Source organism: Drosophila santomea, chromosome X, assembly GCF_016746245.2.
Source record: "Drosophila santomea strain STO CAGO 1482 chromosome X, Prin_Dsan_1.1, whole genome shotgun sequence".
NCBI lineage: Eukaryota > Metazoa > Arthropoda > Insecta > Diptera > Drosophilidae > Drosophila > Drosophila santomea.
This window is the reverse complement of record NC_053021.2, coordinates 3,061,561-3,087,961: the sequence shown is the minus strand read 5'-3', so window position 1 is coordinate 3,087,961 and position 26,401 is coordinate 3,061,561. Positions and strand designations below refer to the sequence as shown.

General features: G+C 43.0%; 1 protein-coding gene and 1 long non-coding RNA gene across 16 annotated transcripts; one reads left to right on the top strand and one right to left on the bottom strand.

The window, feature by feature from the left end:
• Nucleotides 1-1,782: 1,782 nt before the first annotated feature.
• Nucleotides 1,783-23,012, bottom strand: LOC120457102 (proton channel OtopLc). 15 transcript variants are annotated; one of them, XM_039644294.2, is made up of 14 exons: nucleotides 22,188-23,012; nucleotides 17,611-17,666; nucleotides 17,129-17,547; nucleotides 16,153-16,286; nucleotides 15,784-15,822; nucleotides 9,603-9,713; nucleotides 8,426-8,610; nucleotides 8,055-8,212; nucleotides 7,913-7,933; nucleotides 7,522-7,633; nucleotides 7,273-7,433; nucleotides 4,071-5,545; nucleotides 3,489-3,849; nucleotides 1,783-3,145 (listed from the first exon to the last, which is right to left on the bottom strand). In XM_039644294.2, exons 3-14 carry the CDS (start codon nucleotides 17,276-17,278, stop codon nucleotides 3,005-3,007), a joined length of 3,048 nt encoding a protein of 1,015 aa, XP_039500228.1. In that variant the 5' UTR covers nucleotides 17,279-17,547; nucleotides 17,611-17,666; nucleotides 22,188-23,012; the 3' UTR covers nucleotides 1,783-3,004. The 15 variants fall into 15 exon arrangements, with proteins under 15 accessions (XP_039500228.1, XP_039500226.1, XP_039500227.1 ...); XM_039644292.2 differs by having other exon boundaries at nucleotides 22,192-23,012; XM_039644293.2 differs by having other exon boundaries at nucleotides 17,129-17,334; nucleotides 22,192-23,012.
• LOC120457105 lies at nucleotides 12,006-14,956 on the top strand. Its single transcript, XR_005616913.1, has 2 exons — nucleotides 12,006-14,204; nucleotides 14,263-14,956. It is a non-coding gene; the product is annotated as an uncharacterized LOC120457105 (long non-coding RNA).
• Nucleotides 23,013-26,401: the final 3,389 nt, after the last annotated feature.

The following is a 26,401-nucleotide window of genomic DNA, read 5'->3' as shown; positions in this document are numbered from 1 at the left end:
ATTGTTGCTTTACTTGATTTCATTGTTTAGTTGATGCGGTTATGGGAAATGTATTTGAAATGCATGTAAATTTTGCTGATTTGCCTTTTACTTTTGGTTTTTGGTTTTGGTTTTCACTTTGTATATATATATATATATTTATCAGTTATTGAAATTGTCTATATACTTACGAGTATATAAGTTGTTCATGTTTTTGTTTCCGTTCATTAAGTTTTGTATATTTCATGGGATCTAGCAGCTGCTTTGGTGTTGATCTTGTTTGTTCATGTTTCTTCTTGTTTGTTCTTGTGCGTTAAGTTTCTGTCTGAATTTTCATTTTCTGTCAATGTCAATTGAGTTTCAATTTGAACGTTACTCGAATTCCCAACTCGTTTTTCATCGACGCTGTTGTTGCCCCAAAATGTTGTCAGTGTTTTGCTCTTGCTTAGATACAGATACATAATTCCATTATGTAAACTCTCACTTATAATTATACAACTTAGTTGAAACATTTAATAAACATTTCTTTCTGCTCACACTTTTCTGTTCGGTTGTACGGCATAAAATATGATTCAATCTTACGTTTAACTAAATGTTAAGGAAAAAACAATTAAATTTATTTATATATATATATATATAAATATTTATATATATATATGCATAGTTAAATATATATATATGTATGTGATTTATGTAGCGTATGCATTCAAGTACAATTTCTAAGAGCCTACGCAAGTACAAGTTTCAAACTGAATTTGATTCGCAAACTTTGGATATATGATTCCCCGGATACGGATCCTGCGATCCTGATCCAGATCCAGATGCAGATCCGCATGGGTGACTGAGCGAGTGCTGAACTACTTATGGTTTGTTCGATTTTTGGCTTGGTTTACCTAGCTTGCTACCACATTACATTTGATTGGATTACGAGTATTGAATACGTATTCTTGTTGAACTCCCCGCGCCTACAGTTAACATGCATTATATAGACTTGTAGACTGGATTATGATTACAGATTATAATCGGATTCTCAATTAATCGTTTATCTTCTTTGGTCTTTAGCGAACTGATGCCTTCTGACTCGAGTTGCAGCTGTATTTCGAATGGGAATTGGGTATGGAAATGGTTATGGTTATGGGTATGGGTATGGATATGGGTATGAATATGGGAATGGAAATGTGAATGAGTGATTTGGTTTTATGGAGAGGAATTCTCTGGGCATTTGGATTCCAGAAGGGGTCAGATCTCTTGTCTTGCGCATCGTCTCCTTGTATAAAACGTTGAAATACTTTGAATTTGGTGGGTTAGTATACATATATTTTTAGATATACGTGGCATATATATCTTTCAAAATGTTCGTTTCCTTTTTAACATTGTAAATTGTAAACAATTTGATGCTTGTCAATGGTTTTTCCGTTCCTATACGCTTGTTTTTCCGGTCATCTCATCGGCAGAATGACTCCTCTTCATTTTCCATATCGCTTTAGCTAAAATTTTCATTCATAAATGCGGGGATTCACTTGGAAAGATTTTCGTTTGCTTCGCAATTTCTCTTTTTTTTCGAGTGTTGCTTAAGAAGTTGTGTTTTTTTTTTTTTTGGTTTGGTTTGGTTTATCCGATTCTCTGCTATAACATACATACATATTATTATTTTTTACCGTTAATTATGTTTTTCTTTTAACATCACTACTAATAATCAAAAAATGGACATTTATAAACTTTTATATAATGTATATTAAAAATGTTTTTTTTTTTGGTTTTTCTTGTTTTGGTTTTTTGTATTTCTGGCCATTAAAAGCCACAATTTTCTTTGTTTTCTCTGGTTTTTGTGTTTTTTTATTATGCATTATTTTGTTTTTAGTTATGGTGTTTCGGGCAATTTGTTTTTACAATTGGCCATGAAGTTGTCTTAGCGCCATTGTTTCTAAATTCTTACAAAAGTTGTGTCAACTCAGTTAGTGACTTGTGGCTGAGAATAAAAACGAAAATGCTTAATTGTTAAATAAAATCGGGAAATTGGAAAATTGGGAAATGTAATGGAGTAGCAAATTATACCAGTAAATCATATGAATTCATCACAGTTTGTTGTTGTTCGGCTGTTACTGTTGTTGTTGTTGTTCTCGATTGGTGGAAAAGTCAGATCAGATCGAATTTCGTTTCCGTTTCCGGGCTTTGTTACATTTACCGTTTCGTCTCCGTTTCCTGTGGCCGCGTTCTTCATGGCATTGCATTGAGTGTCCCTGTTTTGTGTTTCAGTGTATAGTCGCGGGAAGTTCCCTCATTCGCAGTCGCGAAAAACACGCGAAAAGTAAACAACCATTTTTTTTATGTGTTTTCAGAATATTTTCCATCTTATTTGTAATGTGAATTTTTAATCGATTTCGTTTTTTTTTTTAGTTTTTGGTTTCGGTTGCCGAAGCTGATAATGGTTAAACAATCATGAAATTAATATTAACTTGTAGTTTCGATTTAGTAACAAGATATTGCAGCGTGTTAGAGACCAAAACTAAACTAAACTAAATTAAATACGTAACTCAGATTAAAAACATGTGCCGTGGTTATCGGTTCTCTAGGTTTTCGGTTCAATTGTAAACGCTATGACTTAGTTCTTAGGTTCTTAAGTTCTCCACGAGTTAACAAAGTAAACAAACATAAAAAAAAAGAAGAAAAGTGGGGTGGGGGGAAATGAAGAAGCGACCTGCAATCGTTGTCGGTTGGCAATCGTTAATTGTTAATCGCGCAGTTTGGTCCGATTGGTTCGTTCGTTTCGTCACTCATTTCGTTACGCTTTGGTTTCCTCAAACAAAAAACTCATAATATGCTCTCGTACATATTCTGCACTAATGTATATATTATGTGTAGTATGCATATATGTTTAGTACGTAATTAGAACCTAACTGCTTCACTTTTGCGTTCTGGGCTCGCTACATTTCGGTTTTTGGTGCATTTTCATAACTCCCACCCATCATCGGCCTATATAGACATCGGGTACCATCGGGAACCAGCCATCGCTATCGCCAACGCCTTACTCCAGGCGTGCCTTGTAGGTGGTCTTCCAGATCTCGGCGAGTGTCACGGCGCTGTGGAATCGATGGAAGATGCACAGCGGCAGTGTGATGCGCTGGATGATCGACCAGGGCACAAAGCCGTAGAACTCCAGCTGAACCTGTGGGCATAGTATGTGCGGTAAAGGCGTTAATAGTTGGCTCCAAAATCGGGCCACCTGGCTTAAACAACAACGACATGCAGGTGGACAACACACAACACGGCAAGGCAAAAAGCTGTTTAAGATCTATGAAAGAATTGTCTGTGTGTTAGTGAACGCAATGCAGGCGTCAAAAAGTATGCTATAGTTTTTGGTATGCTATAGTTTCAATAAACTAGAATGAATACTAGAAAGAAATGCCCATGCAAAGCACGCAAATTGAATAACAATCGAATAACAATCGAATAACGAGTAGAGAACGAGAACGTTAATCGTCTTACTTAACTCAGTCTCGCTTACGTACATATCTACTTACAGGATTGGCGAATACTTTTTGAGCTTCGAATGTGTAGATGGCGAACATGGCCACGTTGCAGATGAGAAGGAACGTGACAATCTGGCGGCCCGGCTTGCTCCGATCGTGCTCCGGCAGGTGGACGCGGCGGCGGGACACGTCCGCGATGAACAGCAGCTGCAGGATCACCTGGAAGACGGCCACGCCGCCGGTGGTCGTCACCAGCAGGCTGGGCTCGCTCTCCAGCACCTTCAAGCTGCCGGCAATGATGCTGAACACGGAGTAGGTGAACAGGCCGAAGGCCGAGATGCGCAGCAAGATGTCGTTCAGGTTCGACTGCTCCTCGCAGCGGAACTTCAGGTTCTTGACCCTTTATTTTGTTGTTGGGATGGGAAAAATGAGAAGAAGATTAGTTTTTGAACTATATGGAAATGCGGGAACTGCACAGAGAAATGGTTCAGAGTCATTCAAAGGCTTAAGATGCTATCCTTCAGTATCAATGTGGCATTAGGTAAAGTTAAAAGGATAGGTGTGAGATACATTTGCTCTGTGCAGTCTGCTCCCGACACTCCCCGCACTCCTCGTCCAGACCTGATGAATCCCACAATAATGGCCAGTATGGCGAACGCCATCAGGATGCAGTGGCTGGCGTCGGCGAGGTAAATGGCCAACAGCGAGAACTGCTGATGGCGCACCAAGACGAAGAAGAGTATCAGGCAGATGAGGGCCCCGACCAGCAGCAGTAGCCCAAAGAATAGGCCCTTCGACGAGCCGACGCAGTCGACGCGTCCGGATCGCGCCTGCTGCGCCATGGCCACCGCTCGCCGCGATAGCATCACCTCCAGCCGATGCTCCAGATCCTCGTCGTTCATGCGGCCCGGATAGCGGCCGATGTGCTTCCACATGACATACAACACCACCGCCCCGATCAGCGAATACTCGATGATGAACGGATAGAGGTAGGGCGCCGAATCGTAGACAATGGTGCCCATTATGTCGATGCGGCCGCAGGCGGTGGAGTTGAGTGTGCCGATATTGGAGGACAGCGCCGCCGGGTATATGTTGTCTAGGCTCTCCAGATTCTCGAAGCTCACCAGACCGGTGGCCTCCTCGTGGCCGAGATCGCTGTATGTCTGGAAGCTGTTCTCCATGGGTCCCTGGCCGAAGAGGTTGTTCATGATGCTGGCCGAGCCCTCGGTGCTGCTGGCCGGGCTCAGTGTGCTGGCCAGGAAGTTGTCTACGAAGGAACCGGCACTGGCCACTGGCGTGGCAGCGGAAGCGGAACCGAACCCGTCGACTGGCGCCAGGCTCGGCGGCGCAGCGCTGGAGAGGATGCGCTGCAGGCCGCCGAAGGGCGATTCACTGCCGCTGGTCTCGAGATTCAGGGCGGCAGCGGTGGTGGTGGTGGTGGTGGTGGTGGTGGTGGATGGGCTAAATGGACTGAAGGTGGGGCTCGATGTGATGGTGGTGCTACTGATGGTGGTCGACGGAATGTTGGTGCTACTGATGGTCGGTGATATGGTGGTGCTGCTGGCGGTGCTGCTGCTGCCCGCCGCCGTTGTGGCCGCGGTGGTGGCGCTGGTGATAAACTTCTTCAGCTTGCGGGCCATAGTAGTGCTGTGCCATTGGTAGTTCGGTGTGGTGAACGGTGCCCTTGTCGTAGTCGTCGTCGTGGTGCTGATGCCGCCAGTGGTGCTGGCGATCGCCTGGTCGCCGCCCATGCCCAGGCTCTTCGAAATACCATCGACGGTATTGCGCACCAGCTTGGACAGCACATTGTCGCTCTTGTACACATCCTTGGGCAGTATGTCCTCGCCATCGAGCACCTCGAACTCGCTGTTGGGTCCCGCATGGGTGCGCAGCACGGTGCCCGCGTGCCGCAGGGCATGCTGCCGGATGGAGTGGGCTATGGAGGAGGCGCCGGCCTCCGGCTCGTTCTTCTGATGATAGATCGTGATCTCCAGCAGCGACTCCTTAACCAGCGTGCGGATCCACACGCAAATGTTGGTGGCCACCACGTGCATCAGGCCAAAGCGGGCGATCACCTTGAAGCGGTGGATGTTCAGCTGGAGATCCAGTATCCCACAGAAAGAGATAGAGATAGATAGAGAGAGAGAGAGAGAGAGAGAGAGAGAGAGGTGTGCGCGGTGCGCTTGAGTACGGCGGAGAGTCTCACGGCGATCAAGTTGGTTACATTGATTACTTATATAGAGATTAGAGATTAGAGATTAGATTACGGGCAAAACTCAGCTCCTTTGCAAGGAGCTGCAAGCCACTGGCTCTGCAGGGGGTTCCACTTTAATTTACATATGTACATAGTTACTATAAATATATATGAGAAATGAAAATACAGTGAAAACAATAAAATGAACGTTCGTTGCTAAGGTCTGCCTTCTTTGCTCATTAGCCGCGCCAATAATGCAAGAAGCTATACATATTAAAATCTTTGAGTCCCAAATAATATATTTTATTAATATATGGGTACTCTACTATATAGAGTATATAGGCATATCCCCTCTGCAGCGACAGTGGGCGCAACAAAAACCAAACTGCCGCACAGGACGTATCTTAAAGATACAGTAGCTTGACTAGACTTGTGGGGTTATCTGATAGCATATGGTTATCAGATATGATATGATATATCATGTGTATAAATCGTAGACATAGGCATACATGTTGGAGAGGTAGCAGTTAGGTGGGCGAAATGAGTATTTGATGGGGGGCAGATGTACAGGTACAGGTACAGGTACGGGTTTAGTTTTTAGGTGGTGAGTACAGTGGAGTGGAGTGGAGTAGAGTAGAGTAGTAGAGAGTAGAGTAGAAAATGAGTTGCATATCGTACCTGAAATGGCGGCCTAGTCTGCGATCGCGCGAATGGGGCGGAGTTGTGGGATTATGTACACAAAAATGGTTCATTAAATAACTACGTAGCAAAATTTCGAAATTTGTTTAAAAGAATGAATATGCACGTGGTTTGGATGAGTATGCATGTATGCATGTATGAATGAATATGAATATGAATATGAATTATAAATATGAATGATTGTATGAATGAGCTGTTTGGCTGGCTGATTTATTTCATTTTGATTGCTTGAAATGCGTGTGTGGTGCTGGGTATTTGAATATATAAGGGTATTGATTACTTTGTGTGAATGCCCAATGGCATTTGATTTCGGATTGTCTGTTGTCTGTGGCTCTTCCAATGTTCGTTTTTAGCGATTGAGAGAAGCAAGCGAGTGGATATGGCAGATGATGTGATCGGCGATGGATGCAGTTGCAAATGCTGAATGCAGAATGCAGAATGCAGTTACCAGATGCGGATGGATGAAAACTGAACTGAAAACTGCCAATTAGCACGCCAATTACAAGTTCGTGGTGAGATTTGGATTGAGATCGATCAAGGCAAACTTTAACTTAAACTGAATCCGAAACGAAAACCGAAAACCGAAAACGGAACCGGAACCGGAAACGCGACCTAACTGAAAATGCCGCGACCTAATCATTGAGTGAGTTCTACGGAAACGGAAACGGAAACTGGAGCAACTAACCTCGCTGGGGTTCTGAGTAGGAGCTGGATTGGTTGGATTCGTGTTCTTAATGATGGCTTTACATTTAACATACGAGTATAGAATAGCCGTGGATAATAACAGTAGGTAGCAGTAGTTTAAGTAGTATAGGTAGTAGTAGTAGTAGGTAGTAGTCATACGCTTACAGTGTTCTTTAGTTTTAGTTTCTTTTTTTTTTAATTTAGAGTTGGACACAGAGCATGGCCATGCTGAGCCTTTGCACTTACCCGGGCATTCATGAATATGAAGTACATCTGCATGAAGGTGAAGATCATCTGGAGCAGCGGATTCACGCCGATCAGGATGTGATGGCACGGCGAATCGAAGGGTATCTCAAAGAACGAGCCAAACTCCAGGCCAATGTAGATCATGGCGCCCAAACCGAAAGCTGCAAATAGACGGATTCAATGTGTGGTTAGATATGCTAGATATATGTAGTTCTCCCTATGCAGGGATTACTCCAATTCCACACTCACCAATGGCACCCACTCGCAGGAAGAAGCTGCCGTGCGTCAGATCACTATGGGTTGTCTTGCGCTTGCGCACATTCTTTGGGGTGACGGCCACCTCGGCGTCCACAGGTGCCTCCTACATGCGAATGGACCAAGAGATAATATGTATACACATGTGTGGGGCACAACTGACGGCCCTCGGTGCTAAACTAATTGCTGCGACCTCAGCACTTGGCCCCCATCATTAGCATTGCTACTACAATTGCTGAACGGGTCATGGAAAATATTAACTAGCAACAAAAATAAGCTTTTAAATCTATTAGTCTATACTTCGTTTCTATGGCAAGGGAGTTGTAAGCGTATTGTAAAAGCAGCTAACAGCGTATGAGTAGTAGAGAAAAGGCTGATAGCAAACCAGAAACTTGGCCAGTGTGTGCTTTGATAATCATAATAGAGGAGGAAAGAAACCCATAATTAGGTTACACATGTTTCAAGAGACCGTTTTTTGTTTTTAATCCTTAATCGTTAGTTCCTAAAGGGATCTGTGAAATACACACCTGATATGCGGCGCCCTTGGCTGCCTTGCCAGAGTCCTTGGAGCCCTTCGCGTCCTTCGAATCGGCCGGATCGGCATTTTTGGCTTTCTTCGACTTCTTCTCCTTGGGCTGGGGTTTCGGTTTGCTGCCACCATTGCCGCCGTTGCAGCAAGAGCTCTCTGTTGGACAAGATAGGAGGCAAAGTAAACAAGGTAACACATGTACGAATAACACATAATAAGATTCACATGAATGGCGCCTAGAAGTAGGCAACAGTTTATGTTCGATGCGGAATTCCTATAAAGTGCAACCGCAAGACGAATACTTTTACTGCTTACTTGTAGACACATTCAGGTGACCAGAAATTCAGCTGGCAAATCGAATTTACTCACCCTGCAGCAGGAAACAGAAGACGTAGAGAAGGAAGAGTATGCTGACGCCGTACAGATATGTGAAGAATGTCTCGTAGTACAAAACCGGCAGTCGGTGGGTGGTTACATCGCTGATTACGTAGGCAATGCACACGACGATCAGTAGGATCGCGTACACCAGACTGGTCACGATGAACAGCGATGTCCTGCGAAAGGATACCGCGAGGTGGTCAGTACGCTGAAGTTCTCACTTTGCTCTTCACAACTCAGTTTCGTATGTACAGAAGAGTAAAATCGGGGTGCGCGTATATACGGATGGTGTGTGTGTGTGTGTGATTGTGTGTGTGTGATTGTGTGTGTGTGAGTGTGCGGAAACTGTGTCAAGATCTGGCCAGAAATCGGTGCCAAAACTCCCCCGAGTTGACCCACTGTGCCGCTTCCAGCGCTGGCTGCTAATTTTCCACTTTTCCCCTCTTCGCTTGAGTTCTCCTGCAGAGACAGTAGCTCATTGTGTGTGTGTGTGTGTTCGTGTCTGTTTGGGTGTGAGAAAGTATCCGACATGCAACTAAAACTCAAGTGCATTTTCACTCGACATCTCAGGCACATAAACGCCCTGCATTAGCCCCTATTTGATGTTTGATTAGCCACCGACCTGCACAGTGGGCATTTTACCAGTTTGTGAACCAACCAACCTTTGAAAAACAAAACAAAAACTAGTGCTTGTAAATATAAGCTATATGTGCGATTTTGATTAGAAATACCAATGAAGTTCTATAAATTGCAATCGAGACTACGCTACGCTTGCGTCCCACGGTGCCTCCCACAGCAGTTTGCGTATTCGGTGACCCAGTTAGTGGCTGCTGCTTAAATACACCACCCCCATTTTCCCACCCCACTTAAGCATCCATTTGCATGTGATGCACATCCCCCCCCATTGTAGCAGCGAGTATTCGAAAGGTACGCCAATCTGATGGATGAATTTATATCTTTAATCGACCCCGTCCGTATCTTGTGATTTATAAAAGTATCTAAAATAAAGTATCTGCTATGAAGTATCTGATATGAAGCTATCATCCCAAGCAGTGTGAGGAATATGAAACAGAGGAAGTTCGGCGGGGTCTGGAGCACTTTGGTCATTTGGGATAGGTCATGGTTTTCATACATATGTATGTATGTCATATGTCACATGTCACATTACCATAGTTCGATGGGTCCCGTTATCGGATTGGTTTCATATGTGCCCTGTACCGTTATTTTCGCTGGCATAAAACTGTACTTATTTGGATTTGGCTTGAACGTGTAGCAAACCCTATAAGATTCGATGTCAATTAAGTATTGTTTATCCAATTCGTTACACTACAAACATATGTACATATATGCTAACTTAAGTGGATGGATTTACACAGCCTGGGGGGCGGTGGGCGTGGGCGGTGTTCGGTTAGAAGGGCGGGGCGGGAAGCGCATACAACAAAAAAAAAACCTAAATCTTTGCAAGGACCTCGATGAGAGAATGAGACGGCGCTCTACGACTGGAACTGCACATTTGGTTATATACATATATATACATATATCCTATATACTATGCATACTACGACCGTGTATACTACTTGTCTATGTACAAGGTGTGCGTTTCTATCTCTATGTGTGTGTGTGGGTGTGTGAGTGTGCTCAAGTGTTATACACAGGAATTAGCCCAATAGCTAAATACTAATTGCAGAATGGCCTCGAAGCTAATACCCAAAATTCTTTCATACAAAGTTCGGTGGGCATGTAAATGCGTAAGTGAAATGAAATCAATTCCGCTTTACCCCTTTTACCACTTTGGTTGATAATCAAGTGCTGGTTAAAAGGACTTTCTACGCATTTATAAGGGAAATAAATGCTATCCAGCAAGCCTTTAAGTTTGACGAACTTCTTTCGCGACATAAGTAAACCAGGGTGATAGGACTTATCAGTTTGTCTCTTGTCAGTAGATGGTCTCCCCCCAAACTATCCAGAGCATATTCCCAAAACAACTTTTCCATGCTTTTCCACCCGCTTTTCGCACCTCTGCAGCGGCTGCGGCATGACGTTCTTCAGCTCCATCTCCTTGTTGGCGGCGTTGTTCTTCTCGGCGCTGTCGGTGCTGCCGGCGGTATGCGAGCGGGACACCGGCAAGGTGGCCATGTTGTCCCCGCCCTCGACGTCGACGGTAGCGACCTTCACTTCACCGCCGCCCATTGTCTCCGTTTCCGTTTCGGTCTCCGTTGTGCTGGCTTTTTGTCGACGATCTGCTTGCCGATTTATTTTCTATCGATGGGCGATAGGATTTGGTTGGTCCTTCGCGCCGGATACCTCGATGCCTCAACTACTTATCAGTTTTTCTGTTTTTCCGTCAATTTCACTTCACAGTTCGTAATTATGTATTGCGGCAACTCTAAATGAAGCAATTTGCAGGCTTTATTTTCTATTTTCGAATGCAACAGAACGACTATTGTTTGACTTGGAGAGCATCCTAATATATAAATGTATCTGACACTCTTCCTCTCTCCCTCTCTCTCTCTAACTCCCTCTCTCTCTCTCTGTCCCTCTCTCTTCCTTGTGGAACGCATTTGAAATGCATTTGACAATGGGCAAATGAGGCGTGGCCATACTTTTCGCTACGGACACTGCATCCCGGATGGGAGCGCCAGCGACCCAGTGACCTCTCTCTCATCTCTCATCTCTCCTCGCGAGATTCGGGGTTGAAAGTTGAGTTGAAAGCCGTATTTGGCATTTCGCACATCGCATTCCGGCGGGGAAAGTGTATCCTGTGGACAGGAGCCCACAGATTCCGGGTGTGCTGGTGTGTATGCTTTGGATACGGACATGGACACAAACACGGACACGGACAGGGATCTATGTATGTGGAATATAGTATCGCTCTGCATTGGGAGTTCGCGGGGCTCAGGTTCCTAAGAGCTGAGCTATCGTGCTGTTCCTTTCGCCCAGCATCTCTCCGTCCCCCTCACTCTCACTCGGCTGTGTGTATAATAAGCTGCTTAATGTGTGTGTATATTGCCCGGTGCCATTAAAAGCCTGCTTTCTTTTCTTTTCTGTGTTTTTTTTTTTTTGGAGGCATGGCCAAAAGTATTAACTGTAGTTAATGCGGAAAATCATTGGTATTATGACATAAACCCCGCTGCAAATTGCTTCATTTGGCCCAAAATTGTGCATTGATTAAGCACTGAATGCTACGCTCTAGATAGATTTCACAGTAATTTTCACAGATTTAGATGTCAGTTTGATTGGAGCACTGCGATTATCACTTTTCAAGTTGAAACTTCAAAAAATAATGGTACGACAGCCTCGGTTTCAGTTGGGAGTTCAACTATTTGTTAATTCATTGAAAAATTCCAACTGATTGGAGGACTCTTGGCTTTTTGGAGGACTCTGGAGGCTACCTGGCGAACGATTCGCACGATACGTCCAAGACCCTTTACTATCCAACTACAACTGAAACGGGCCCTGGCAGGATAAGTCCAGCATCCTTTGTCGGCCAGCAGCCGCCCTCAATCTGCGCCGAATCTCTCGCACTCTCTCTTTCTGCTCGCGTAGCCCCGTCTCTTTCCTTGCCTTTGCTCCCTCCCTAATCGCCTCGCGCTTTCTCTCTCGCTCTCGTTCTCTCGTTCTGCAGCTCGCAGGATGCTCTCGATAGGATGCAGGGGAAAAGGTCCTTTGAGTATGCCAGAAAGTAGGACACAATTCGCTGCGCGACTTGACTTGATGTGCCATGTTTGCTCTTGTTGCTCTTGTTGCTCGTGTTGCTCTGCAGTCCTCCAGTTCTGCTGGGTTATATTCGCATTGTGGGTCCTGTCGGGGATCCTGCGCCCAAAAGAGGCCTGTCATTCATGCGATTTGCATGCAGCATTCACCGGGCTTTGTTCCGCCTTGATTGGAATGTAAGCTGCTGGTATCTCAACTCATTTTTCGATTTCCTACATTTGGCTTTTCCGTGTTCTTTAGAAAGTACATTTAGGTTTTCTAGTTGGCCTATGCCCCTTTTACATTTTGACTTGAATTTTTATTTGACTTAAATATTTTTTGTTTATCAGACATAATCCCTAAACCCCATTCTCTACTTTTTTAAATTGAACCACTTGTTTTTTGTTGTCATCATTTTGCCCTCCTGCGCAACTCGGTCTTGAGACCTGGCCCAAAAACGTATCTTTTAATTGAGTTTTGCATCAGGAAGCGGACGCCCATTGTTGTTTTTTTTTTTTTTTTTTGGCCGCACACACGATGTAAATGGGTCACTTAGGGAAAAGCGAGGAGTTTCCACGGGGGGTGGGAAGGGGTGGGGTGGCATACCAAATGCCAATCAGCGGGCATGCCAATGTGCAGAGTGCATCAGTGGCGCTGACGGGGAACTGAGGAACGGAACGGAACGGAACGGAACGGAACGGAGAGGAACAGAATCCAACACAGAAATCCATCAGTCATCGAAAAGCAACAGCCCAAAACTCAATTACCCACGATGCCCGGCCTGTCTCTACTGATTTTACTACCGTCATCTGGTGTCATCTGGTGTTTTTGTTTTTGTTGTTCGCATTGTGACGCGACATGTTACAACCACCCACTCAACCACCCAACGTCCCCACCACCCCGCGAACCATCAGTCGCTTTGGCACAGTGGGCGCCTATCAAAATCTATATTAACTTATATGCTGTCATTGCATTCTACTTCATTTAACTGATTCTCAACGTAATAATAGCCGAAAACACAAACTTTTGTCCAACTAATGTTCTCGATGTCGTTTTAAGTAGTCCCACTGTTCGATTGCACATTCGTTTTTACCCACTGTGCGCTGCGGCAGAGCTTTACGATAAAAGGCGACGACGTCGTCATGCTGTCTGGTTCGTTGCGTTTCGGAGTTTGGCTTCGTTTTCGTTTTCGGCTTCGGCTTCGTCCTTTGCCGTTTATCGTAACTTCAGCGCTGCGTCCTTGTGTGCCGCACATTCGCAAAAACATTGCGGCATTCTGTTTTGGTTGCCCATTCGCCGACACGAACGCCCCATCCCTTCGAATTCCCAACTAACAACGTCGTCGAGTGCAGAGTGCGCGACAAGGGGTTGCAGTCATTCAGCAGAGGAGTGGCGGCAATAAAAAGTGTGTGGCTACACTGGGAGAAATTACCCACTGCTGCCCCTTCACTATATTATTTCCCTTTTCTTATATAAGTTTGGAAACATGGTTACAAGTACGAGACGGTAAGTAATAAGCAGTGTTTAGTTTTAAGCAACTTAGTTGCCTTTTTTGTACACTTCTAAGTTATATTTCACGTTCAGTGTAAGGACACGGCATTTAAGGATTTGCGTCGCAAATCGCCAACTGCGACGTAGTTGCATCAAGGGGCATAAAAGCAGCAAAGTCGAGGGTTACAGGCGGTAGGTTAGATTCTATCGAATCGCTGGCAGCCGCACCCTGAACCCAGATCCCGGATTCCGGATTCCGGATTCCGGATTCCAAATGACAAATCCCCGCCAGGCGGAGACGTGTGACCCAGATGCCACTCACTAATCCCCGCAGTGGAAAAATGCGCCGCAAAAGCCTGGCAATTGATGAGAGACTCCCTAATCAACCGGCTGTCTGTCTGTCTGTCTGTCTGTCTCTTTGATGATAATGCGCAATTGAAGATATAATATTTTGAATAATGCGCTGTTATCCTTAAGCTAAAACAAAAGCACGTATGAATCTCCGACTTGTTGTTCTTCTCAATTGGCAGCAATAACCCGGGTGGGTTCTATAATTATTGCGTCCTTTCATCTGCAGCCCCTTTTGGTAAAATCGTGGAAGGGTTGCTGTGGCCTTGCCTAATTATACCCTATACTATATACAGGCAACCCTCGTAGCAGTTGAGGTCTTTATCGGTGGCTTAAATTAGCACTTCTAAAACAAAGTATGGAGCATTGGGAGTCCAGCCACCGAGATCCTTGGGCCTACCACAAAAAAACCTTGTGCCTAATCGGGTGACAATGTTTTGCCGCGAATAGATGATGGGCATTTGTTCTTTTTTTGGTTTTTTAAACGAACTGAGTGGAGCCAAATCAATAACGAGAAACTACACCGCAAGAAATGTAGCCAAATGGGAAACGCTGTGTGTTGCAGTGTTAAGTTCGCCATGTACAACAAGTGGAACACAAGTCGAGGATGGTGCTTCTCAAGTGAGGCTGACAACTCTGGCCAAATGCCAAGCATCGATAGTTTGCGACGCTCTCCTTTTGCCACCCATTGTGTTGGCAAATTGCAGAAACTCACGAATGTAAGTCATTCGTACAATGACTCTTTGGTGGCGGAGACAAAGCCATAGTTCCACGGATTCCACTGCCACCCAGCGGCTGGGCATGGAGCTGCTGGGGATGCAATACACTGCGCAAAATGAACATCGACGCGAGGAACTGCGTACTTCAAATCGAGAAGTTGCCACTGCGAGCAAAGAAATCAATATATTGTATTACTGATTATTACTTTCGAAATCATTACTAATATTTCTGAATAAATATGCTGCTTATTTTTTAGCAGTGTATGTAGTATATGGTAGACGCCAACTGATCTGGTTGGCATGCATCGCTGACGGTTCATGCCGCAGCCAGCCGAGTGGAATGCTTTGTCGGTTTGTCAAGTTGCGTAATTTGCTTGCAACTTCAAACCAGCCAGCGCCACACAGCACCACCCTGCACCACCCATGCACCACCCAGTGGCAACAGCATTGTATAAGCGATTTTGGATGACTCGCCGCCTACTTATTTGTTTTATGTCCCGACCAGAGAGGAGCAATGAAATGAAGAACACGCTCGTGGAAAAAAAACGATGCCACACCATCGGAAATGTAAGGCAACGTGCCTTGCGTCCAGTTCATTGACATTATAATCCCCTGGATGCCAAAAAAAAAAAATAAGTAAGTAGTGGAGAGAAAAAGGCACACAATGCCATAAAGATACAAAGAAAAAGCTGAATGAAATTTGGGCTGAGTTTGGTTTTTGGCTCCGGTGTCTTTGCGACTTCCTAAGCGGATGAATGTAGTACTTAGTTTTGGATGTATGCAGGCACTCAGTACAAAACCCGTAGAATTACCCGAAATGAAGAATTCTTAAGGAGATTTGGGGGTTAGTGGACCTAAAGTAAGTAAAGGTGTAACTACTGCTATACGAAAAGCCAAGTCAAAATGCAGGTGATAGAAAAAGATCAACTACGTTCCAGAGCCAACTAGCTAATATATCATTCGCGGGTTAGTGGAAAAGTAGATTTTTGGTTACTTCTAGGGGCTACTTGTTCTATATGTATAGAGATATATGTGTGCTTGGACTTTGGCGACTAAGTTGGGGTTTTATTTGGAGAAATGATTAATAGCAAATCTGACCTTTGCTGTGGGCGCGTGAGAACCGCTGGATGTTTGTCGCTGTAAAACGGTTTGCCAACTGATTAAATTGAGCACGAATGGCGATTGTAGGGTATTTACGGGTCTACTAGGAAGTCACGAGGTCACAAGGTCACAGATCATAAAAGTTAAAACGAATTGCAGGTCACGAGATCCCTGGCACACTTTATTTATTATTTACTTTTTTTGGTTTTTTAATTGCGGAACGTTGGAATGTGAAACGGAAGCTTAGTGACGCAGGAAATGGAATGCAAGAATGCAACGGAACACAAAAACACATATATGTAGAGCAGAGTGAACATAAAGGACATGGGGGGACATTGAAAAAAAGGAGTAATGGAACACACTTACTTGGCATTTTTCGGTCGGCGCGCATCGATCGGAAAATCATCGTCGAAATCCAAATTGAAGTCCTCGCCGAGATCGTGCGGCACTAGTGGAGTACGCTGGTGGGCAGGACTCGTGTGGTAGCCATCGCCCTGCAGCTGTTGGTGGATCAAAAACACACATTTTGCGGTTAGTTTGCGTTGAGTGGACTCGTTCTCGATGGACGACAATAAATTGGAATTTCATATAGTACAACATGTAGTAGGTGGTATATACACAAAGTTAATTCCAGAGTTTGCCACGCAAACTTCAAAATTGTAAGTTCATTTGATTGCAACTGGTGCAAGTTGGTAACAAGTTTTAGATTTCTTAAATGAAATGCAATTTCTGTGGCAATCAACCTCTTATATTGATTCATTCACATGCGTTTCGAAAATAATATTTATATGTGATTAAAACAATTCCAATTTATTGCAAATTATATTACTCATAATGGTTTTGGCTCGTTTCAGTTCGATTTCGAATTCGAGAAACATAAAGAAAAGGGCGAATCGGTAACTCGTGCAAGGATTTTGATGGTTAAAGTTTTTGGATCCGTTTCAAATTCTTTGGCTAGGGCGAAAAAATCTTCAGAAAAAGAAGTCATTAATCTGTCACACACACACCGACACACACACTGCTATAGAGAAGGATACTTATATTCTTGCTTTTAACTTTCATTACAATATATATACAGTTATTTGCATGGGCAATGTTTGAAATGTATGAAATTGTGTTTATTACTCAAATCAAATCATGTTTGTTTTTTAGGTTCCAGTTACTTGACAGATGTAAATTCGATAATTTGGGCGTGTGAAACAATGGGTTTTATGTGTATGTGTGTGTGTTTCGATTTGGTTAGATAATCAGATGGATGATGATATATATATATGTATATGAATGTATATTGAGAGTGAATGAGTGGGGCAATCCTTGTAGCGAGTATATCGATGGCCCCTACCTTGACCACAGTGCCGACCTGGTTGGATTCGGATGCCGATTGGCGGTTGTCGAGCAGATTGGCCCGCTCCATGTTCTCCAGTTGTAGTGTCTCCCGCGGCTGGTCCAGTAATCTTTCGCGCATCTCATGAATGTAGGGACACCGCTGCATTCCTTTCGCTCCTCCGCCGATCCTCCTCCTGTTCCTGTTCCTGTTCCTGTTCCTATCTATCGGATCAGATCGGATATATGTACGTATGTATATATGTAGATACTTTCAGGCTAAATCGGCTAGATCGGTTTGAGTACAAAAAACTATCTACGGGACCGTTTGCTAGCGCTCTACTATATGTGATCCTAGATAATCGGCGCTATTGCCGTGCCATTCAAATACGCAAATGGATATCCGGGTGTATACGAGTATGGGTTCGTAGTTGTAAGCTGGTATAAAGTTCTTAGGTAGGTAATCGCTATGCTTTGCTCAAATTGAAAAATCAGTCATACGGTTTGCAGCAGCAGTTGAATATTCTCAAGACTTTTGGTTTCGCAAATTGGTCGTTCTGAAAGCGGAGAAAAAAGATCAGAAAAATTTATTAGGTATTCACACGAAAAGATGCTGATGAATGGAGTAGTCTAGACTATAAAGTTTTCCACTGACTTAGTGTGTTTATGTGCTATGTGTTTATTTTGAATTTGTTTTTACTGATTTTGTTTTTCCGCACGCACGAAAGGCGAGAGGAAAAAAATAAACAATTTGCAACTACAAATGTGCAGCATGCATTTGCAACCAACCATTTTGCCCGATTTCGTGTTTGGATATATAGTAATACAAATAAAGATCGGCAATTTTTTATTAGCTTTCTGGCTGGCAGCCAAACGAAAAGTGTGGCGAAAAATCGGGCCAGAAATTATGGCTGCCACTGCTCGTGACTTTGAATCAAGATTTCCATTTGCATACAGCTCTTTAGTTTCAATATTAAATCTGAAGAAAACAAAAAAAACAGAAGCAGCAGCTCCCTCAATCTGTCAAAATGTGTGTTTGGCACCCATCCATCGGCATCATATCATCTTGATTGGATTGGATTGGATTAGATTTGCCGGCGATGGAGGGTCATAAAGATTGTGCCAGTTTTTCCCTCTGGAAATTCCACTTGTTCAAGGGCAGAATTATTTTTCTTTTTTCTTAGTCGCTATATAGCCAGCCGATCGAGCGCATTATATTCAGTTGGTTGCGATTGAAAATATTTGTTTGGAATTTGGCAAGAAATCATAAAAGCTATAATATTTTTATGTGCCTTGCTCCATTTGGCCAAGTGTGTAGATTCTGTATGGACTTTCCAAACATTGAAAAAAGCCGAAAAAAAATCTTTTTTGAGCAGTTTTCTGGCAGTTACTTGGTCAAAATTAGTCGCACTGTCAAAAACTATACCTTTTTGAGCAGCGTACAACCAATGCCAACAGTCCAGATAAGTTTTTGTCGAGAATTTGAAAAATAAAATTTTTTTAATTTCAAAATTTGAAAAAAAATTGGTCAAATTTTACATGTCAAAGATGGAATGCAATTCGATTGGAAATTTAATTACGAGATCAACGAGGTATAACAATCCATATTTGGACCATTATTTCGAATGTTGTGATGAAAATACTGATAATAATATTCGCAAAAAATAACAGAAAAACGATTTTCGGCAAATTTCAATATTTTTAATTGATATTTTCTGTATAACTTGGTCAGAAAGTTACAAGAATTACATTTTTGTACTCCTAATTACCAAAACTAATCAACCAAATCACTTTTTGACCGGCTCTGTTAAAATATTTTTTGGCCAAATTTTCGCATTTTTTGTAAGGGGTACCATCATCAAAATTTACAAAAAATGGCTAAAAAATAGAATCGCCTTTTGAGGACACCGTTCGATTGGAAATTTAATTACGAACTCGACGAGGTATGACATTCCATGTTCAGACAATTATTTTTAAAGAAATGTTAAAAAAACGTATTATTTTATGCCGGAAATTCGGAAAAACGACTTTTGGCAAATCGATGGGTATTTTCATCATAACTTCGCTTAAAATGGTGATAAAGATGAAAGAAAAACAGTTTTGAGCAGCTAATCACCAATGCTACCAAAAATGCCAAAAAATGTATTTGTTCAAATTTGAATGCCAATCGATTGGGAACTAAAGAACGAAGTATACGTGTTAAAGTATTGTATTTTGTAAAATGCTGGGTAAATTGCCATCAAACTGCGAGGTGATCTTCAAGTGGATAGGCAAGTGAGATAACGAGGCCCTTTGGGAAACGCCATTACCTTTTTTCTGTTGAAAGAAAAAACAACAAATAAACTAGTAAAAGCCAACTTAGAGCGTATTAAGGCAACGTCGGCGGTCATAAAAAGCATTCTGGCCACATTGTTGCCTTTATCTTTTTACCAGTTTTCTGTACGCTGTAATTCTGTAGTTTTTCCATGTTTTTTTTTGGCTTGTTGGTCAGCAGCTTCGTAGTTTTTCCACGCTTTTCCATGGCCATTTGCAAGCCAGAATTGTCGCATGTTCTCGTTCGGCAGGCAGCGAAAACATCAAGCGGCAACCAACACAGTCTCGCAAATTGAAAGCTTGGCTAATACCATTAACATTCGATGGCTAACACTCGCGCAAAAACTGAGAAACTGGCGCAAAAACTAGACCAATGCTGTTAATTGAGAGCTCTCTTATTTTGGCTCTGTGCAACATTATTGTTGCCCACCATCGCAAATCGAATCGAAACGAAACGAAACGCTAACTTGACCCGATTTCAATCTAAGGCTGAAACACACTGTCAATTTCGCTGTTTGAATGTTTAAATGCAATTAATTGCAGCAAACTACGCACCGAATGACGCGAAAATGCATATCACTTTTCGAGTGTTTTCTTTTCTTTTTCTCGCGTGCCAATCAAGCGGCTAACAAGGTTTTCCCTTTTTAAGACACAAGATGGCAGATTGCAGCCGTCGATGAAAAAGGGGAAACACGAGTGGGACCAACTGTCTGGCTTTCTGGCTCTTTAGCTTTCTGGTTTACCATTGTAAACAAACTGTGCCACTTGAATTGGATCGGGAGATCATTGCAGCTACTTTATGACAGTGTCCGATGACAGATTGCACACGAATGACAGCCGACTGCACCACCAACTGAACCACCCAAACCCAACCAGCCCCACCCACCCACACAGAAGCTCGGTGGATCGGTGGATCAGTGGATCGGTGGATCGGCGCCAGGGGAAAAAGACAACGCACCACAATAAAAGATAGTGAAATGTATGGCGAGTAGAGGAGAGGAGAAGTTGATCTATGCAGATCCGTGGATGTTCCAGAGACGGCGCCCACATGGAGAACCGGATATGCAATTGTATACCGAAAAGAAAGAAAATAACGAATCGGAATCGGAATCCAAATGGAAATGGAAATGCAAAGGGAAATGGGAATGGGAATGGGAATGAAGATGAAAATGGGCATAAAAATGGGCATGAAAATGGGCATGAAAATGGATATGGAAATGATCATGAGAACTGTCAGCAGATGGATGCAATACGTGAAAATAGGGTGGTGACCTTATAAACAAACCCCCGTCTGCAGTCGCCAGTTGGCCAAAGCACTCAGCGAAATAGTGGCTAATTAATTTGGAAATTCTCAGGAAATTGGAGCATGTCGTAAGCAAATGTTTTTCTAAATAACTTGTAATTTATTCGAAACATATAGCCATAATTGGGCGATTGGATTTAGAGCACTTAATGTTTTTGGAAAAAACCTTCTAATTGTGTTTGTACTATGCAAATTTCAGTGTGTGCGTGATGCACAGTGGGTTTCGGCTGGGTGGTGCGTTCCGTTCGTTCAGAACCACCGACCCACCCACATCCCCAGTCACCCAGTTGTCCATCCCCTCGAGGTCGTCGGCTCATTAGTTAATATATGTACATATGTATGCTGGCACACGAAACGCGACCGTATGCAGAATATGCACTCCGTTTTCGCTTTGCTTTATGTTTTTTGTTTTTGGGTTTTGGTTTTTGGTTTTGTTTTGTTCCTGCCTTTCAGATTTCGAGCTGTCCACTGGATGGCTATCCACCACCACCGACTCGGCCACCACCTCATCATCAACGTCATCGTCAAGGAAGCACCACCTCACCACCTCACCCACTCACCCACTCACCCACCCACCAGCAACAGCAACAAACCACCATTAGAAATCGCGTGTCGCGGTTTCAACCCTCGCAAATGATTTTCCATGCTGCCAAACCCAAACCCAAACCCAAACCCAAAAACATAGGCGTCGATTTCGAATCGATGCGAATCGATGCCACATTCTGATCGTATTCTATGTGGCAGTGATGAACCGCTGACAATGAATCTGACTCACCTCTGAACTTGGCACTTTCCGTTTCGCTCAGTGATTCACGCGATCAATTCGATGCTGTGACATTACAGAATCAAGTGACTTACTTGCAAGTGACTCAAATCTGCTTCAATTAGCTACATATTATTTAGGTATTGTAACGGGGAACAAGTGAAAGGATCTTGTAAGCCAAGTTAATAGCAGCAATGGATCACCAGCTGCTGATCTATGAAAGCTGGCCTTTTTGTTGGTGCGCGGAATTGGCGTTGTGCAATTAAGATTTTCCATTTGGCCCAGCACTTTTATGGGTTTACTTGGACCGAAGGTGGCGATGCCAATGTCTTTCTAATGGAAGACCAAGAAATGTGTGTGTAACCCGAGAAGGGCAGCCGTTTGATTGCTTTCGCGGGGAAGGGGGGAAAGGGGAACGGGGGATCAGGGAGCTTAGTGTTACGGTCGGACCTCAATAGCTCAGATTACAAACTGGCACTTTTTGTTCTTCATTTTTTGGCAGGCTAAAGATCTACGAAATGTAAGATTGAAATGTATCGCAACCATAACTTGTTGCACCTTTGTTACTGAATGATAATATCATCAATCCATTGCCTGCGGGCTTTCTTCTTGACCAAGTTAACACTGTGCTGCTCAGTTTGGTTTGGAATGATGTCATATGGAAGATATGGAAGGGGTTATCTTGATCCATCACTTGACTTACTTTTTTTTGGGGTTTATATCCTGCCGTTCAGCTCATATGCGTTTCCTTTGCGGCTGCTTGCTTTGTTCTCCTTTCGCTTGCTTTCGCTTCCTTTGCTCCTTGTCTGCTGTCCTGTTTTCCCTTTGTTTTGCTTCCGCTCGTGAGGAGGAAGAGGGTGCCGTTGGGGGCGGGGGGCGTGGCGTGGCTTCTGTTGCGCGCGTTTTTCCTATTTATTTCGTTTTCTTTCGCTTCGCTACAATTCGGCAGATTTAGGGCTATTGTGGTCCTGCGTTTTGGCCAAATGCGAATGCAAAATACAAGCAAGTCTGTTGCTGTTGATTGACTGGACCGGAAACGGACTCAGTCACACACACAGGCACACACGCACACACACTGGCACACGCACAACAGACAAAATGGACGACGCACTGCCCAAAAAAAAGTGCAGCTTCCTGTTTTTATTCGCCAGTTATGCGGATGCCTAATTGTTTAGCACTTTTCTCACTGCACTTTTACAAAAACAAAGCAAATTAATTTGGACGCAGAACAACAACAATAACACGGATTAATAGCAATCACCGATTACTGGAATGCAACAATCGGCAGTAGCGCTGAGAAACGCAAAAATAAAATACCAATTACGGGAGCAACCAGTGAAAATCTAATGAAAATCTTGTGAAAATCACCGTGTGTGGCTGCTCTTAATTGTTACTATTATTGCTGTTCCTGCTCTCAGTTCTGAGTTCTTAGTTCTGAGTTCTTAGTTACTTATTTATTTTATTTTTGGGCACCGGTCTGAAGAGGCAGTGTCTTCCATCACTCGCAAAAGTTCGCTTCTGACTGAAATTTCCAACTTCCAACGCAACTAACAACACCGAAAGGCAAACGCAAAAGCAGCGCGACGCAAAGCCAATGGCAAAGGCAAAGCCAAACGCAAACGCAAAAGCAAAACGTAGACAAAATCAATATCGTAAACGCTTTACGATATTCGGATTCTTTTGTAAAAACGTAAAGAGAACATTTTGAAGCACTTTTTTTTCTCTTGCGCATTGGAAATTGTTGCTCTTCTCTTAAAGATTTGTTTTGATTGCATGGCTATATTTTAATTCAATATTATGCCAAATGTAAAAATTAAATAAAAATAAATTAAATCTATTAAAAAGAGGTATTGTAATTGTAATTGTGTTGTATTGTTACAAGTTAAGCTACCTTGCAATAGCATAATTCAATATTATCCAAAATGTATAAAGATAAAATTAATACAATTAATTCAGATTGTCCTTTACCAATACCTCATTTTCAGTGTTTTTTCAGTGTACTTCTGCCACTTCTCCATTTCTTAGCTGCCACTCCCCCTTAACACCCTTCGCTGCAACGCAAAAGTGGCAGTGGCGAGTGGCGAGTGGCGAATCCCTAGGCACAGTAATAAATGATTATAGCCCAAATGTCTGGGAAATGTGGCCAAAGCACGTGAGTTAGTGGTAATGCCTATGCGACAGATTGAATAATTAAGCCAGACACGAGAGCAATGGCGATACCTCATCCAAATGCACTGCAAAGTGTGGAAAACTGAACAAATGTGGCACACATATGTATATGCATATTACTGAAAGAAACTGTTTGATCATCATATCAAACCCTTTTCTAATATTTTATTAGAAGTCGGCAAATCGTTGTGAATTGGAATTAATTATCGGCCGAGTAAATAGTAGTAGCCTTCATGTTTGCCCAAGCAATTAGGGAATTGGGCAAACCTGCATTTCTCGTGGCCACTGGTGTCCCGTGGTGTCCAGCGGCGTAATCAGATTACCGCCATCCGAACTCGACTGCCCAGGAAAGCGGGAACTCCCCTGGGCGACCCACAGTACATATATACATATGTATGCATGTATGTACATATGTGCAGCAAAAGACGCTAATGGGCCAAAAAGGTGTGACACGGGGCGAGTGCAAAGTGGAGCCAACAATCGTGCCACCAAAGATGCATAAAAAAGCTGCTGGGTTGGGCGGCTCTCCGAATTTCCTCTTGTTCTTGGGCGGCAAAGTGCGAGAAGTGCTGCTCCACGCTCCATGCTCCATGCTCCATGTTCCATGCTCCTGCCCAGGCGCAGCGCATGCGTCGAATCCTGCCAAAGGACGTTCACCTTTTGGTGCTCAACTTTTGCCGCCAAACAGGGTGCATTTATGTACGTAGGCCGCTCGCATTTGTATCTAATTGCAGGCGTGCCCACAACCAAACAAAAAAAACAACAACAACAAAAGCACCCCCACACAAAAGGGCATAAACAATAAGTTCAGATGGGCGGCAAGTTAATTGAATTAGGACTAAATCCGGCATGGAAATTCAAACGAAATGTTTTCGTGGTGGAAAAATATACCCACAAACGTGTATAATATTCAAACATTTTTTTGAAACATCGCAGCTTTACCCTTTCTCGAACATCGAAACTGAAACTCTCCTGCTTTTCAGCCTTTCGTGTGTAATCATGTAGTCTCGAGCGGTGGTAACCTAGTTTTCGGCCAGCTCGGTTGGCCAGGGCGTGGTTCCAATCCCGGGTAACCAGTTGGTGCGTGTATATACCCAAGGATAACTGGCACATGGCATCCACAGACTGCAGTGCACTGCGAGTCAGGGGAAACAGCATCCACAAAAAGGATTCCCAGCCGCCGAACAAGCGAGAGAGAGACAGAGAGACAGAGAGACAGAGAGACAGAGAGAGAGAGAGAGAGGGTTAGCTTGTGGGGAATTGGGGAATGCCATAGTCCATCTTGCTCTAAGGGATGCAAGCATAAAGGGGGGGAGGGGGGTAGAAAGTAGGAGAAACGGGGGAAACTCGCAGATACATGCACGCGCTTCAAGATATAATTGCGAGTGTGTATCTCTATCTCTATCTCCAGCTGTATCTCTATCTGTATCTGTATCTGCTACTGCGCCCATTCCCCAAGCTAAAAAACAGCGTCCTCCCGCCCCCCTAAGACCCCACCACCTGAGAACGCCACCCTGAGGCACCGAAATGCGCACTCCTTAACGCTTTCCACACTGAGTATTTAACAGTCGTGTGCTGACCCACATTCGGTATGAAAAACAACGCCATTTTCCATAGTAATCGAATTACGTTTCAATTTATTATTCATATTTATTGCATATTTACTGCTCTTTTATAGTCAATATAGTTTTCTTTCGGGTGTACAGGGGCTGCTGGTGGTGGTGGTGGTAATTTATGTATGTTTTTTTTGGGGAACACAGAACATTCACGACTAGTTTTACTTTGTGTGTTTTAACTTCATATCTTCATAGCCATTATTGTAAATACGTATAAATACTTGTAACACTTAATACAAATTGCTTTTCCTAGTTTCCTTAGTCAAGTTGTATTGGTTGAGTATTTTCTTTTTGGAAAAAGGCTTTGAAATGAAATAGGAAGTGGATTCTAGAACGGGGAGCGTAGGTTTTTGGAAAAAGGCTAGAATAGAACAGTGAATGATGGGGAGAAATGTGGAAATTGCAATTACTTACTATGCGAATAAAGCAAATACTCCTAGGGAATATTTGAACAATCCAATGCGTAACCATAAATATTGTATGAATTATTATATTATATGAATTCAAAGATGCAGTTGAAATGTTATTGTTTGAGAAACAATCACAGAAATTGGAAATAGAAAAGCAAAAAGTGTGGTGGGTATGTTTTGGAAAATATACAAGAATTTAAATCATTAAATAGTTAAATATGAAATTTAAAAGTTCAGAAATAGAAAGCAGTTTTCTTAGTCGCATTTAAAAGTGAGTCCCACAATTACGATTATTACGTTTATTTTGATTTTTCTTCTTGAATAATAAGAACAAATAGTGGTTGTCGGGTATAACTTGAATATTTCAGTTTGTTTTTGTTTTTGATTTTTTTTGTGTCCGATTTTCTTTGAGTTTTATTAATTTCGCATAAAATGTCCTTCGATTCTACGTGGATTAGGAGTTCCTCTAATGAGTTCGATCGCTCATCATAACTACTTAGTTTCAATAAATTCTAATACAATCGGCTGTAAATACAATACAATTTTCGATCTTCAATTTTCATTTTCGCTGAACGTGCGATTTTTCGAGCAGTGTTTTTCGAGTCGGCGTACAATAAATACATGTAAGAAAATGCATACAAAGTTACAGTTAATTCTAGTTAAAAATTTAGTACGAGTATAAAAATTGAAATAACTAATTTAATATATATGTATATAG

Excerpts from the sequence above, each read along its gene's own strand:
- LOC120457102 (XM_039644294.2), bottom strand. The coding sequence starts at position 17,278 with ATGCAGCGGTGTCCCTACATTCATGAGATGCGCGAAAGATTACTGGAC. Across the intron at positions 16,287-17,128 it reads AGGTCGGCACTGTGGTCAAG|CTGCAGGGCGATGGCTACCA; the intron begins GTAGGGGCCATC and ends ATCCACCAACAG. Across the intron at positions 3,146-3,488 it reads CCAATCCTGTAAGTAGATAT|GTTCAGCTGGAGTTCTACGG; the intron begins GTACGTAAGCGA and ends CTATGCCCACAG.